At 51.8% G+C, this 13,663-nt stretch overlaps 6 protein-coding genes across 6 annotated transcripts; 1 reads left to right on the forward strand and 5 right to left on the reverse strand.

Moving 5' to 3' along the window:
* Nucleotides 1-54: 54 nt before the first annotated feature.
* BDZ83DRAFT_754265 (concanavalin A-like lectin/glucanase domain-containing protein) lies at nucleotides 55-879 on the reverse strand (the record flags this gene model as incomplete). The annotated part of the gene is made up of 2 exons (XM_060514457.1): nucleotides 55-440; nucleotides 498-879. 2 exons carry the CDS (start codon nucleotides 877-879, stop codon nucleotides 55-57), a joined length of 768 nt encoding a protein of 255 aa, XP_060362643.1.
* A 1,917-nt stretch (nucleotides 880-2,796) lies between these two features.
* Nucleotides 2,797-4,086, reverse strand: BDZ83DRAFT_628699 (uncharacterized protein). Its single transcript, XM_060508719.1, has one exon. The coding sequence runs from the start codon at nucleotides 3,723-3,725 to the stop codon at nucleotides 2,907-2,909; it is 819 nt and encodes a 272-aa protein (XP_060362644.1). The 5' UTR covers nucleotides 3,726-4,086; the 3' UTR covers nucleotides 2,797-2,906.
* Nucleotides 4,087-4,105: 19 nt separating this feature from the next.
* Nucleotides 4,106-6,325, reverse strand: BDZ83DRAFT_628700 (AMP-binding enzyme). Its single transcript, XM_060508720.1, has 4 exons — nucleotides 5,913-6,325; nucleotides 4,584-5,830; nucleotides 4,394-4,518; nucleotides 4,106-4,341 (listed from the first exon to the last, which is right to left on the reverse strand). The coding sequence occupies exons 1-4, from the start codon at nucleotides 6,007-6,009 to the stop codon at nucleotides 4,146-4,148; spliced, it is 1,665 nt and encodes a 554-aa protein (XP_060362645.1). The 5' UTR covers nucleotides 6,010-6,325; the 3' UTR covers nucleotides 4,106-4,145.
* An 840-nt stretch (nucleotides 6,326-7,165) lies between these two features.
* BDZ83DRAFT_582668 (sugar porter family MFS transporter) lies at nucleotides 7,166-8,605 on the reverse strand (the record flags this gene model as incomplete). Its single annotated transcript, XM_060505570.1, has 1 exon — nucleotides 7,166-8,605. A coding segment is annotated over one exon (1,440 nt), but the record flags the coding sequence as incomplete, so codon positions are not given.
* Nucleotides 8,606-10,264: 1,659 nt separating this feature from the next.
* On the forward strand, nucleotides 10,265-11,188 carry BDZ83DRAFT_754268 (uncharacterized protein; the record flags this gene model as incomplete). The annotated part of the gene is made up of 1 exon (XM_060514458.1): nucleotides 10,265-11,188. One exon carries the CDS (start codon nucleotides 10,265-10,267, stop codon nucleotides 11,186-11,188), a length of 924 nt encoding a protein of 307 aa, XP_060362647.1.
* BDZ83DRAFT_783320 (uncharacterized protein) lies at nucleotides 11,146-13,344 on the reverse strand (the record flags this gene model as incomplete). The annotated part of the gene is made up of 2 exons (XM_060515584.1): nucleotides 11,146-12,706; nucleotides 12,760-13,344. The coding sequence occupies 2 exons, from the start codon at nucleotides 13,342-13,344 to the stop codon at nucleotides 11,504-11,506; spliced, it is 1,788 nt and encodes a 595-aa protein (XP_060362648.1). The 3' UTR covers nucleotides 11,146-11,503.
* Between the last annotated feature and the right edge of the window lie 319 nt (nucleotides 13,345-13,663).

A 13,663-nucleotide genomic window follows, 5' to 3' on the forward strand; every position in this document is an offset into this window, starting at 1 on the left:
GTAAATAGACTTTCCTTTGCAAGAGCACTTGACGTACAGAAACCTTCCCACAGTTTACTGGTTGTAGTACATGTAAATATCCTTTATCTTGAAGTCGGCCTGGGTGGCAGGGGGTCCGGCACTCCAGCCCTTGTCACCGTTGGACCAGTTGTTAAAGACCCAAGGACCAGTAGCGGAGGGCACATCGTCGGTAGTAGTCCATACCTGGACACCATCAACGTACCAGGTGACGCGCCCAGGAGTCCAGTCGAGACGGTACTCGTGCTCGGTGGTAGTCGGGTCAGCAGGTGGTGAGATAGCGTTGTATGTTTTAACGCCGTCGCCGTCAGCATCCTGGTTTGTGAGCCAGAGTTTGCGAGTTCCCTGATTGCTGAGGGAAGCCGGATCGGAAAGCCACTCGATGTCAGTCTCTTGGCTATCACTCTGGTAAAAGAAAGCTCCTGAAATCTGTTGTTAGTACCAACCGGCAAATCCTGGAGCTTGAATGCGGGACCTACCGTTGCAGACTCCAGCAGGCTCACTGAAGATAGCAACAGTACGAACAGAAGCGTACTTGACGTTAAAGGTCGTGGAAACCTCGGCAGAGCTGTAAGGCTTGGCTGTCTGACCACCAGGAACTTTAAGATTCATATAACCACTGCCTACAACGACATTGGCTGCGTCAAAGCGATGGGTTGGCGGGTCAGAAATGTTCCAAGTGCTCTTGTAGAGGCCACTGGGGAGAGTAGTGGCACTCGCGAAGTTGAAAATCTGGCGCTTGGCATATGCGTAGCCGTCGACGACGTATTGGCCATTTGTAACAGTCGGCGCAGGAGACCGAGTCAAAGCCAGAACTGGGTTGACTGCCACAAGGGCAGATGCAATAAGTGAGGAGCGCATTGTGATGAGAACAAACTATGAGAATAGGGTCTTTAGTCTGAATAGCTTGGGTATCTCTTCCATCCTTTCTATTTCTCCGGCAGCAACACTGAATTACTTATAGTCCTCAGAATCAGCATCTCCTTCACTTTCTGAGGCCTAGCCAGGCTCCAGAGTCTGGGCACGTCATGATCAGTTCCTCGATCATGAGGACGCAACGTTGCCTGAATCCTGTCACGTAAGTCCACTGCATTTCGAATCTCCCCTGCATAGTATTTGAGGACCTGCTTGAAGGAAGGCGAGGGGATCCGAGGAGACGAATGACGCTCTCGCGAACCAACAGGGTCATTAGAGGGGGTTGCGCACTCTCTCAAGGGATGAAAATTGGAAATCACTCAAGGCTCAGCACAGCCAAGAACAAGTGGCCCCTCCCTACCACCAATCGCAACATCTCGCTGCGAAACATGGAGCACACCTCTTCACACCATTTCGAGCAGTTCTCTCATTGCCAAGTCCGAACATGAAGGGTCTATGAGGTTGGATTTACGCTGACGGATGTGGCGTTGTCATGCGAATGCACAGCTGGCATTCTCCCTTGGCTAGATCGGCTCGGAGTTTCCATACGATATTACCGGGTTCTAGGGAAGCCTTCACCATTTACTCCCTTGATAATGCCACCGGCCGAGAAAAAGTCCGCACTTGACCGCCATCGCAACCTTCATCAGGGCGAGTAGTGAGACATTCTAGATCCCGCGTTCGATGGCGGTAAACTGCAGCGATGGCAAGTTGCATGACTGAGGTCGATGAGGAATCATCCACGCGCCGGCGATGGCGATACTTTCATTCTGAGGATCGAACCCCCGGTTTCTCGGACTAGAGGCCCGCAGCCGCTCCCTTGACGGGCTGTCCCGCCCAGCTGCCGGGGTTACACGCGTTTACCGACTGGTCTACTTTATCTCACGTCAGTGCAGGCACCTCGGTTTCTATCTGACCACCCCTGATATGTCGGTCAGCAATGTTGCTATTTTACCTATTGAAGGAACCACATGATGAAGAATTAAGGCTCATGAATCGTCGCATTCCTCGCCCATCCACCCATGAAGACGGGTTGCTGATGATGCTCCGATGGCCTGGAAAAATGCATGGTCACATTGCATCAAATCCTAACCATTGGGTCATGGGCAAGATGGGATGAACTGACACTATGTGGAATAGGAAGGTGGGGGGAAAGAGACGATCGCCTTGTCTCGGTTCCTCGCGGAGTCGCCTGACTGGTGGGACCAAGCTGCAAGGTGGTGGGCGAGAAAATCATTCCGCCAGCCTCGGCCTGCTTCGAATGTGACAGAATCGATAAATGTGATCACTGTCTCAGAGTAGATGATGTAACGGCCTCAGATCTTGAGTCCAGACCATGGTGAGCGACTGAAGCAAGGCTGTAGGCTGCCCGGATTCATGCGGGTTGCACGGCGCAGCTGGAAGGCCGGCTGGGCCTTCGAAGAAATCCACCTCACTTGGCAAAATGCAACAGAAAGCTCCTCGAAGGATCAATATCATAAGTGCCCCACCAGCAATACGAGTCGTTCGGTGAGGGCCTGGAGTTGAGATAGACCCCGATGTACACTCCTTGAAGCGTAACTTGGTCCATTTAGATTAACCCTTCGTCCTTCAAAGGTCTGTGAGGGTATTTGTCGAGTCAAATACCATAGCCACTCATTAGCTGATTATCAATGATGCGTCCATATCTAGTTATGTTTCTCAGTATACCGATTCTCGTGGTGGAGAGATGAGTGCCCATAACACACCACCTACCACCTCGTATGAAGGAACCCATGTTAGACATTTCTACACTTTATTCTTAGTAGGCAATGGTACTCTGGGACTGATAAATTTGCTCATTATACATTTGATGGCCCCAAGGTCACCACGTTATTGGAACCACTTCTACAAACAAATATGCAATTTACTAAGTATTTATGAATACTACTCCACCATATCCTGACTTTCGCTCCTTTGAGTTGTGTGGTTCTCCTACCTATTCCCCTTCCACCCTATTTCGAAGTACCCGCCGCTCTCTTCCGCATTGTTCCTCGAGTTAGATGGCTCAAGGGAGCTGGTAAGTTCTTCAGCTTCTTTTTATTATTCATGGCCGCAGGCACAAACTGCTTTTGAGCTGCGAGAAGGAGTGTTTGCTGAGCTACAGTTTGACCTGTGCCTTCCTCTGAGATGACGGAAAGAGGTCGGTGGGGAGTGTATGGTGGAGGATCGTAGCTGACAGGCCATACTGCGGCATAAGACTGCGAGGGGTTTCTGGCGTTGACCACATGCAAGTGATTGCTCCCGTCGACAGATGATGCAGAAGGTTCTGTCTGGCTACTGCTGGCTTCGCTTCGCAGAGGGCTTTGGGGGCCGGATCTACTGGAGCTGGGACTCGGTGTGTTCAACTGCGATCCCTCAGATGGCTTATGCATCGTAGTGCCGCTATAGTGGGACGTGGCACCGGGGCTAGTGTCTCGAGAGGTTGACTGGCTGAAGGGAACGGGTTTGCGCCTGATCTGGAGTGTCGGGGGCTGACTTTGAAGATGGAGATGCCACTGATCACCATATTTCTCTCGATAGGCGGCCTCGACGATTTGGCTGGCGAGGGCCTCCTCTCTCATTCTCTCTTCTGCCATAGTTTGCGTGAATTGAAGAAGGTGTTGATTTTCTAGCTCGATGGGGGTGAACTTCATGGGAGCGCTATAAGTAGTCGGACCAACTGCGGCTGGGGACTGTGGCATAGGCTCTTGTACATGGCTGGAAGCTTGAGGAGGAGGCTTGGGGTTTCTCGTCCCGGAACGACGGTATCTGAAATATGCTAGAATTTGCATGGTTGTGGTTTTCGAAGAAGTAATGTGCAGTTATGATCATTTGAAAATGAATTAGTGATATCGCTTTCCAAGTGATGGAGTGTGGATAGGATGTGGCACAGACGTCGGTTAAAGGATGGAGGGGTGGGTAGTGAGAAGAAGTAAAGGGGATTTTGATATAGCATAGGGCAAGTCCCTTCGGAGATAGATCCAGAATAGTCCCATAAGGCGTACAGAACGACTCTGATACTTACCATCGCGGCCTGGGTTACAACATGGGGTAGCGGGCGTTAGAGTTGATATTTGACTTTACGTGAAATTCGGAGAAAGCTCATTTCGACAAAACCCAGATCAATCTTCAAGGCACGAACAGCGCATGGTGTTTCATGAAGCGAAGCTTCCTCCGTTGACATTCCTCAAGGACCGTCTACCTCAGTTCTATCAGAGCTTCGCGCCAGCCTCGCGCTTGACAAGTGCCCTTAGATCCTTGCGCAGAATCTTTCCAGAGGGACTCTTTGGGATGGCATCGATGAAAATGACGCCTCCACGAAGCTTTTTGTAACTAGCAACCTGATCTGCCACCCACTTCTGGATTTCTTCCGGAGAAATCTGTCTCTTATCGGCGACTACATAAGCTCTGGGAGAATGTCAGTGAACTGGTCTGGCCGACAGCGTTAAGAGTTGCGTACCTTGGGAGTTCGGTGCCTTCGCCGTCGACGCCAATGACTGCCGCATCTTGGATCTTTGGGTGCGTGACCAGCAATGCTTCGAGTTCAGCTGGAGCCACCTGGAACCCGTTGTACTTGATGAGTTCCTGGGGATTGTCAGCTTTGGTTCCATCTACGATATCGCCAATACCAGGAAGAAAATGTTACGAACCTTCTTCCGATCAACAAAGTAAAACTTTCCATTCTTGAACGAGAGTCGGTCGCCCGTGCAGAACCAGCCATCAACAAACGCCTCATTATTGGCCTTGTCGTTCTTGTAGTATCCCTTAGTGATGATTGGCCCGCGGCACCACATCTCTCCAGGCTGCCCAACCTCGACGTCTTTTCCCTCATCATCGACTAACCGAGCCTCGCAGTTGGCCACAATCATGGAGACACTCCCAGTATCATCTGTGAGATGGCGGGGCAGGATCGTGAATCCGCCGGTTGTTTCGCTGAGACCCCACGTCTGGCCGAGAACCGCTTTCCCCTTGCCCATTTTTCGCTGTGCTTCGGCTTGTGTTTCGCCTCCCAGGGCAGCGGCTCCCGTGAGGGCGAATTCGACGGTGTCAAGGTGGTCTTTAACCAAGGGTGATTTCGCAATCATGAGGTAGATGGGCGGCACGCTGAAGAAAGATGTGATTTTGTACTTTTTCGCGTAGTCCAGGAATTCTACAAAGTTAAACTTCTTCATCCAGTAAACGATGCCACCCATGAAAGTCTGGTTGACGATGTAGGCCTGGAGACCCGAGATGTGAGCTGCGGGTAAGTGTGCGAGCGTGATGTACTCCATCTTTGGATGCGTCTTGTAGTACTCTATCGTCGGCGTTGAGATGAACATGGTCTGCGCAATCATGTTTGCGTGGGAAATCTTGACCGCCTTGGGGATACCGGTGGTTCCACTGCTATAAATGTAGCAGCCAACAGTGTTCTCAAGCCTTGTTTGATCTGTCACCCGTTCCCAGTCGAGCTCCTGCGATGAAAGAGGTACTCTCTTATCCGTTTTGGCCTCGAAGAGCTGGAACTCGTGGCTGTCACCAATGTAGAGAATCCGATCATCGGGGAGTCCTGCAGCTGATCCACCAGCAGCGGCGAGCGCCTTGAGGTCGGGGCTGCAGATAACCATCTTGCTCTCGGTGAGGTTGATCTGGCGCGCAACCTCTGGCGGGGTGGAGGACGGTGTAGACGCCGCGACAGTGCCGCCCGCTGCCATGATGCCGTAGAAAACGGTGGGGGCCATGTAGTGGCCTGTGAAGATGACCTGCACCACATCACCCTTGTTGATGCCGTACTGGTGGCGGAGGGTGTGACCGAGCTGTTTGAGAGCCTTTACTAGGCGGGACTTGGTGATTGATCTGGGTGGATCTGCCGCGTCGGCGTGGAGGACTGTGTCATCGCGCAGTCTTTCGTTTGGTGAGTCTGCTATTCGTCAGTACGCGCGTTTGGCGTCTGGCCGAGGTTGACGATGTGTTTGGGAGGTTTGCATGACCGTGAGACTCACCGAAGAGGAATGTGAGGAGGTCGACTTTGGGGAGATCGATGTGATCCGGGGATTTGTAAATAGTCTGGCCGCCCCGCTTCTCTACTACAGTAGCCATCTTGAGTGTTGAAGATATTGTAAGGTTAAGAAGGTGTCGTGATGGTAATGGTCTCGGCCTGCAGCGTAGGTAGATATATCGTATTCAGAGCTCTGCTCTACTCTATTCTCAGCCTGTCGTGTCCTCGCGTCAACATAGAAAGGGGAGAGGTAGGTGGGATGGAGATAAGGAGCTTCAAGAAGATTAAATTGGAGTCAGGGTCAGAGACGTTGGGGGAAGTGATAGTCAGAGGTCAATGCACGCGGAACGAATTACTACTCAATAAATCAGAGGTGAAGAAGTGAGATTTTGGAGAAGAGCTGACCGAGAAAAGAAGATGTTGTGTGAATCGAGCTGCTAACTAAGGTAGCTTTCCCCGCATTGTATTTGTTATCAAGATCCGGGCCCGTCTCATGCACCGAAGCCGTGGCAAGCCGCAGGTTCCATAGTCCCCGCGCACGCGTTTCGCAAAATCATAGCTAATTAGAATGGCCGCCCACTGCCGAGGGTGATTCTAGGTCTGGGAGGACCGTTGCTCTGCCCGCTCGTCAACGTTCCAGTCTGCTTACTCGTTGGGGTAAACGCTTCGTTAGCGTCGTGTCTCCGAAGCTTGCCAGCGTGTTGGCTGCGCCCTGACGCCCTTTGGTGGGGGAGAGCAAGCTTGACCGGGGTCTTCCGGTCGGTGTGTGTGTTTTGCCCTTTTGCCTTTGGGCTGTGGATGTGCGGGGAGATTCCGTGGCGTTGAGCTATGATCCCTGCTCTTTGTGCGAGCTTGTGCCGGATTTGAATCGAGGTTGACGAGTCAAAAGATCGAGGCATCCGATGTACAAGCGTTACTTCAGCTGAATCGTTTACCATTGACAAGACCTCCGAATAGTAGGAATGACTCCAAGTGTGCGCATAGTCTTGCGCTACGTCATAAATCAATACTCAGGGCTCATAAATCCCAAATCCCCGAGAAACGCTCGCCGACCCATGTCTCTGGATCCAGGTGAACGGCGACTGCGAAAGACATCAAGTGGTACCCAGGGAGAAACCACTATTGGTCAATGGCATGTATTCTTAATCGGACAAGAAGTAGTACTTGTAATTCCTTCTCTCCATACACCTAAGTACTTTACCTATCGCTATGTCCTCTCATCAAGTAGCTGAATCCTACAAGAGAACATGAAGAAACTCATCGAGAGCTAGGTGGTGACACTTTCTCGTAGCCTCCTTCAAAAACATCCACCTCCGTCTTATCAAACTGCCTCGTCGCGGTGTTGTTATGAAAGAGATAATCCAGCTCCTCGTACGTGCGACCCTTCGTCTCCGGCAGCCGGAAAAATGCCCACACAAACGTGAGAAACGCCGAGGTTCCCCAGACGAAACCTGTAGTACCCTTGAGGTCCAGCGCGTTCGGATTGATAAAAAATGGCTGAAAGGCGTTTGCCAGTAGATTCGTCACATAGTAGGTGGACCTCGCGACACAAATGGTCTTCTGTCGTAGACGCGTAGATCCAACCTCGGCGGGGATAGCCCACCCAAGCTGACCAACTGATAGCTGGAAGATAAAAGTCCACACAAGAGTAAGACAGGCTTGGATCCAGCCTATGGGTGAGGATGGTGCATTCGGTAACCGGCCTATCCTGTCGAGGATGCCGATGATGAAGAGTATCGTGGACATGCTGAACATGCCCCATAGATAGATGCGGCGACGGCCGAAGTACGGCATCAGCGCAACCCAGTTGACGACGGTCCCCACCAGAGCCAGCGCGGTACCACCGACGTTGAGGTTGTAGTCATCCTGCGGGTTTAGCCCGGCTTGCTGAAAGAAGTAGACTGAGTTGTAGGCGAAGCTCGAGCCGGAGAGCACTTGGCCCGCGAATGCTACGCAGGCAATTTCTGTGCGACGGCGTTCGACGCCGCGGAAGCAGTCCCAGTAGGTTGTTCCTGTTTGGTGCTCCTGCTCCATTCTATCGGTTTCTATGATTTCACGTAGACGGACTTGAGCGTCTAGGTTGTTAACTTTTCGCCTCTGGAGGCGTAGTAGAGCCTTCTCCGCCTGATCGAGCTGGCCGGTCCGGACCAGATGCCAAGGGGATTCCGGTGCAAATACCAGTAGCGGGATAAGCAGCACCGGCCAGGACCACTGCAACGCAAACGGAATCCTATAGGACCACTCGTCTTTCCGCGGCAGTAGGCCCGCGAGTACAGCCGCAGACATGAGCTGACCGATGATGAAGCACATATTGGTCCACGTAGTCAGATACACCCGCAGCGTCAACGGCAAGACCTCAGACGCATACGCGGGTGCTGAGGATGCGAAGACGCCCCAGGGTAGGCCGCACGCGATCTGGCCAAGCATGAGCATGGTCTTATTGGTTGCGAAAAAGGTGATGAAGATGCAGCCGGAGAGCACGAAGAGAGAGCTGATGAGGGCTGTCTTTTGGCCGCACCGCTCGACGAGGAAGCCGTTGGCGATGACGCCGATGATGCAGCCAAAGGTGCTGCTGTTACCAAGAACGGCTTGCCAGAGCGCAGAGAGCTGGTCTCGGCCTTCGTTGTCCTTGCCGTCGCCAAATTTCTTTGCGAATTCTGGGTGGGCAAAGAAGCTGCCGATGAGGATGGTGTCGTAGCCTATGAACTCATTAGCGTGGAGTACTCACGCAGTCCACCCTAAGATTAAACCCACCTTCCATGATCACACACAAAGACACGACGAGACTCCAGAACACGGCCATTGGGTAGGCGCGAATGGCATCTCGTGGGGTCATGTTCCGCTCGGCGTTGATGGCATCCTGGAACCGTTGATCCATCTCTGACCGGGACTTAGCCGGACGAGAGCCCGAGCCGGCGGATGGTCCGGCTGTGGAGAGCTCTTCGAGCTCGATGTCATCCGAAAGAAGAGATACGGCATCGCCATCGGATAGAAGTGCGAAAGCTTCGTCGTCGGCATCGTTGGGATCGGACGTTGAGTCAAAGGACGACCTCGAAGAGCTAGAGCCTGGCCCTGAGTGTCCTGAGGGGAGCGGCTGGAAGCGGGCGCCATCGCGAGAGGCGGAGGCCATTATGAGCCACGTTGAAGCTTATCGGCCCGGTGATCACAAGAGGGTGCCCTGCGAGGCTCAAGGCTGTGAATTCGTAGCTCGCTCAGTTGCCCATGGCCGTAGGGTGTTCGAAACAGGCTGAGAGCTGGTGGTCAACGCTCCGGTGTGAAGTGAAGCGATCTCATCACACTTCCACTTCCACAAGGTGAGTGACGTTTCAATGCGACGGGAGATTCAGCTACTTCGACCTTCGATACGTCGTTGTTAGCTGCACAAAGATGAACATGAATGAGCGCATGCTGCGTCCCCGAATGCCGTCAGCGATGCGCTGCCGGATGAGCTGGGAGAGCACAGGCGCGTTTCAGAGAAGTCCCGACTATTGCCAGCTGGTGACAGACGCAGCCGGAGACATTTCGAGATTGCGAAAATGCAATGGCCGGTCGGCTCGCAAAGTTAATTCCTGCATGGTGAGCAGCAGGTCATCTTTCGCTGAACAGAACCACCGTCCGCGAATTATTTCTCGACCTTACTAGACCATGAGATACTCAATACCAGCTGACAAAGACAAGTAGTGACGCCTGCAGCCTGATCCTTTCCCGGCACGAAAGTCCTGGGCATGTTATTCCAAGAAACAGTGGGTTGTCTCACAAACCTCACAACGACAGGAGCTGGATTACTCAGATTTGGGGTGCCTACGGAGAGGAATTGCCCCAAATCAACAAAATGGGCAATTCAAAAGTCCGAAGTCTCGGAGCTGAAGCATCCCAACGTGGCTAATTTACCCCCGAACCGCGCGGTGTGGACACCAACCAGCCACATCTGGCCAGGTTTCGGACCCTTTTAAGTTAGCTGATCCCAGGAGCTTAGCAATCAGCCACTCCATTTGTAAGTTGTCAGCAGCACTTTGGGTGTTGTCTGTGCTCGCCGGATGCGTTTTCATGGTGGTGGAGGATTCAATGTCTCTGAAGGCTTACACACTATCCGGGTGCTGGAAGCAATAATGCATTATTTGTTGAGCACGGAAACGGGGACACTACTTGTTCCTCATTGGAATCTGTCAGTATGTCAGAAATATTAAAGGATGGCATCTGCCCTTTTGTGGATGAAGGAGAGAAGCCGAACACCACAGATCAATCACTCAAACGCAAGGACAAACCAAGTAGCGAAGCCCAAAAACCAACTTCTACTATAAATCGTCAAACATCATTCGGCATTAAATCGCGTCAAAGTCAAAATTCTATCTAAAAATGTCTGGACAACAAGGACGCAAGATCGCTATCGTCGGTGCCAGTGGTAACCTCGGCGGCTTCACCCTCAACGCCCTCCTCGACAAGGGCATCCACACCATCACCGCCGTCACCCGCGCCGAATCTTCCGCCACGCTGCCAGCCGGCGTCATCGTCAAGAAAGGCGACTATTCAGACGAAGAATTCCTGGTCTCCGCGTTCCAGGGCCAAGATGTGCTCATTCTGCAACTCGGCTTCGACAGCTTCATGACGGGTCAGGCACCTCTCATCCGCGCCGCAGCCAAGGCCGGCGTCAAGTGGGTCTTGCCTACCGAATTCGGCTCCGACCCCGCGCCGTCCAAGTTGCTCGAGGTCAGCCCCATGGTCGCCGGCAAGAAACAGTTCCGCGATTTGACCGAGGAGCTAGGCCTGAGCTGGATCGCCATCGTCAACAACCCCTGGTTCGACTGGTCTCTTGGTCAAGGATTCTGGGGCATCGATATTAAGAACCGCTTTGCTAAGCTGTTTGACGGCGGAAACACGAAGTTTATCACCACCACTATTGGAATGACCGGACAGGCCACCGCCGGTGTTTTGAGCTTGCCTGATGCTGAGCTTGAGCAGTTCAGGAATAAGCCTGTGTACTTGAAGTCTTTTTACATCAGCCAGAGGGATATGCTTGATAGCATCCTGCGAGCTACGGGCACCAAGGAGGCGGACTGGAAGGTTGAGGTTTTGGATGCAGAGGCTGTTGTGGCTGATTCAAATGAGAAATTCAGGCAGGGTGATCACATGGCTATGTTGGTTGGTTTTTATGTCAATCACATGCGTGAGGGCTGGGGTGGTGACTACAGCGCCAAGGTCACCGATATGAGCAAGCTTGGTGTCTCAGAGGAAGACCTGGACGAGGTTGTCAGGAGGGTTGTGAAGGAAATCGGGGCGTAGTGTATCCCCAACTGAATTTCTCGCAAGTAATATCGTACTTGAGTACTCTACTTTAGCAACCACTGGATTTTACATGTAGTCCTATTCAACTGATCTGAACAGGTGCGTCTACATCGTGCATGGCTCTAACTTCAATTGTGCATTTGATACCGTTCAACTTTTCTAAGTGAGGAATAAGAAGTTAGATTCTAAGATAGTTAAGTGCCTAGGAACAATTGTCATTGCTGCCAATTGACCCACGTGTACACCAGAAAAACCAGCTTTTCACAGATATCATAAAAAATCTACCTACCAAGCTTATGGGAGTTGAAAACCTCAGACTTCCCACTTCGCCATGTACCAGCCCAGATCGCGTACTTTCCACGAGTCGGTACTTCTTCCCCCTCTACCAGCAACGATACCCTTCCGAGCCTCAACACACGCCCTCTCAACAGTGCCAATAAGACCTGCTGGGCCAGAACTGTACACCCAAGCATGTCCGACGGAATCCACTTTTGTGTGCTGGCCGGCAATGAGAGCTCCACGGATACATGAGGTGGGATCCAAACGGCCACTTTCTGAACTCACGTGGGCAACCACAGTAAGCTCTGGAACCGAAGAAGCTGCCTCTTGAAGTTGAGCCCACTCCGTGATCGCTGTAGCCTCCTTATGACGCACTGCCCATACGAGAGTGAAGGTTGAGTTCGTTGGCCTCTTCTCCAACCACCATGATGTTAGACTCAAGGCGCCGGTGATTCCTGTTCCACCTACAACACATACGATGTGGGAGGCACTCTTGAATCTGTCGTCGTCGACACTGTAGGGCCCTTCAATTCGGACTTCAATAGCTGTGCTCTCAAATAGTTGAGGAACGAGGGCGCCCAACTTCCAAGTCCATTCCCTGTCCAGCCTCTTTTGCTTCTTTCCGGTAGTGGGTTGCAAGAGGAAAGTAGGACCAGCTTCGGTGGAAGCAGAAACTGCAGCGGTGAATGCGTGGTTCTGGAATCTGCTGATGGATGGGATGCTGAGATAGTAGTAGCTAAGAGGTTCGTGCAGAGTTTCTCCCTTCTCCTGGACGAGGTCAAAAGTGCTCGCTGATGCTTTCTTTGAGACTGGCAGGTGTGTGGATATCCTGAGCCAATTATTGCCTGCATTTTTGAGAGTCGCACCGGTCTTCGAGGCGAGACCGCCCGTCTGTCCGCCAAAGAGTCTACATGCCCAGTCGGCGACCCAGAGGAACAGTCCGGGAAGCAGGAGGTAAAAGTCGGTACTGGCATGGATGCATGCTGCGACGAAGATGATCAGACCGAATATGACATGGGTGTAGTAAAAGAAGTTGTAGTGGGATCTCCGAATCCATGGAAGCGAGGTGACGATGATCAACCACACAGGTAAGATGGCAGCTATGCCGGTGTAGGTGGTCATGGTGAACCATTCGCTTCTTTGCTTACTCTCCGACAGAGTTATTGCTGGGTTACCCGTTGCAAATGCTTCCTCCTTTGCTTCATCACCCTCACTGCTGGAATCCGTTGCGTACAGCTACGACTTGTTAGGAATTGCACAATTATATCAGCAGTCAGACTGAGACTTACAATGTAGGTAACTCCATGCGCAGTGGCCGATGCCGAGAAGAGATATGCAACAATCTTGTGCGCATATAGCAGCGTACTGTGATGCAACGAGAACCCCCTTCCAAGCAGACTGTTTCTAGAAACCGGAATCACCAACAGTCCGAGAAGAATATCGGCGTAATGACCAGTCACTCCCGTAATTGTGAGTCTAAGTTTAGCACTCGCCCATCCCAAGGGGTCTGCTCTGAACCCCCAGAAATCTCGTTGAGCTGGCAGCCAGAAGAGAGTCGTGGACGCAACCACAACGACTATCCAGATACACGCCAACAAACCACCAAAAGTGACTCGTTTGCCTCCCAAAGATATGCGCATGAGATGGTAACCGCTCAGGGCATGTGCCCACGTGGTATAAGATCGGAGGAGGAGGAAGCAGCCGAAGCCGGCGACTAAGCCGGAATAGACCAAAATATGTAATCTAGTCTCGAATTCGAAGTAGTCCTCGGAGCAAAATGTTGCATAACATGGTGCGAAGGTGAGTGCGATTGTTCCTGCTGATGAAACGACAAATGTTAGGAGTAACAGCAGGATGTGCACTGGTTGTTTCATGGTTGCTGATGATTGAAGAAAGACGTTGACGGTAGTTGCAGTATGGTTAGAACACAAGTATCAAAGAAGAAGAGGTAGTGTGATTTCATTCGATCTACTTGAACTGGAATATCGTCAGTCCTTTAAGCCCAGTGGTGAGCGAAGAGTTCGTCAGCAAAGACACTCCGTAAAGTTCAGATTGATTAACCTCGACTTGGCACTCATCTGAGCCCTCCTCTATCTTTGTAAATTATAGCAAGTGTGAGAGGCTTCTCCAGAAGTTGCATGCTTGCCAAGATAAATCGTGTTAGGAGAGACCATGTCATGGGTAGTTTTGTAT

The sequence above is a fragment of the Colletotrichum acutatum genome (assembly GCF_030867785.1).
Source record: "Colletotrichum acutatum strain CBS 112980 chromosome Unknown BDZ83scaffold_77, whole genome shotgun sequence".
Lineage (NCBI taxonomy): Eukaryota > Fungi > Ascomycota > Sordariomycetes > Glomerellales > Glomerellaceae > Colletotrichum > Colletotrichum acutatum.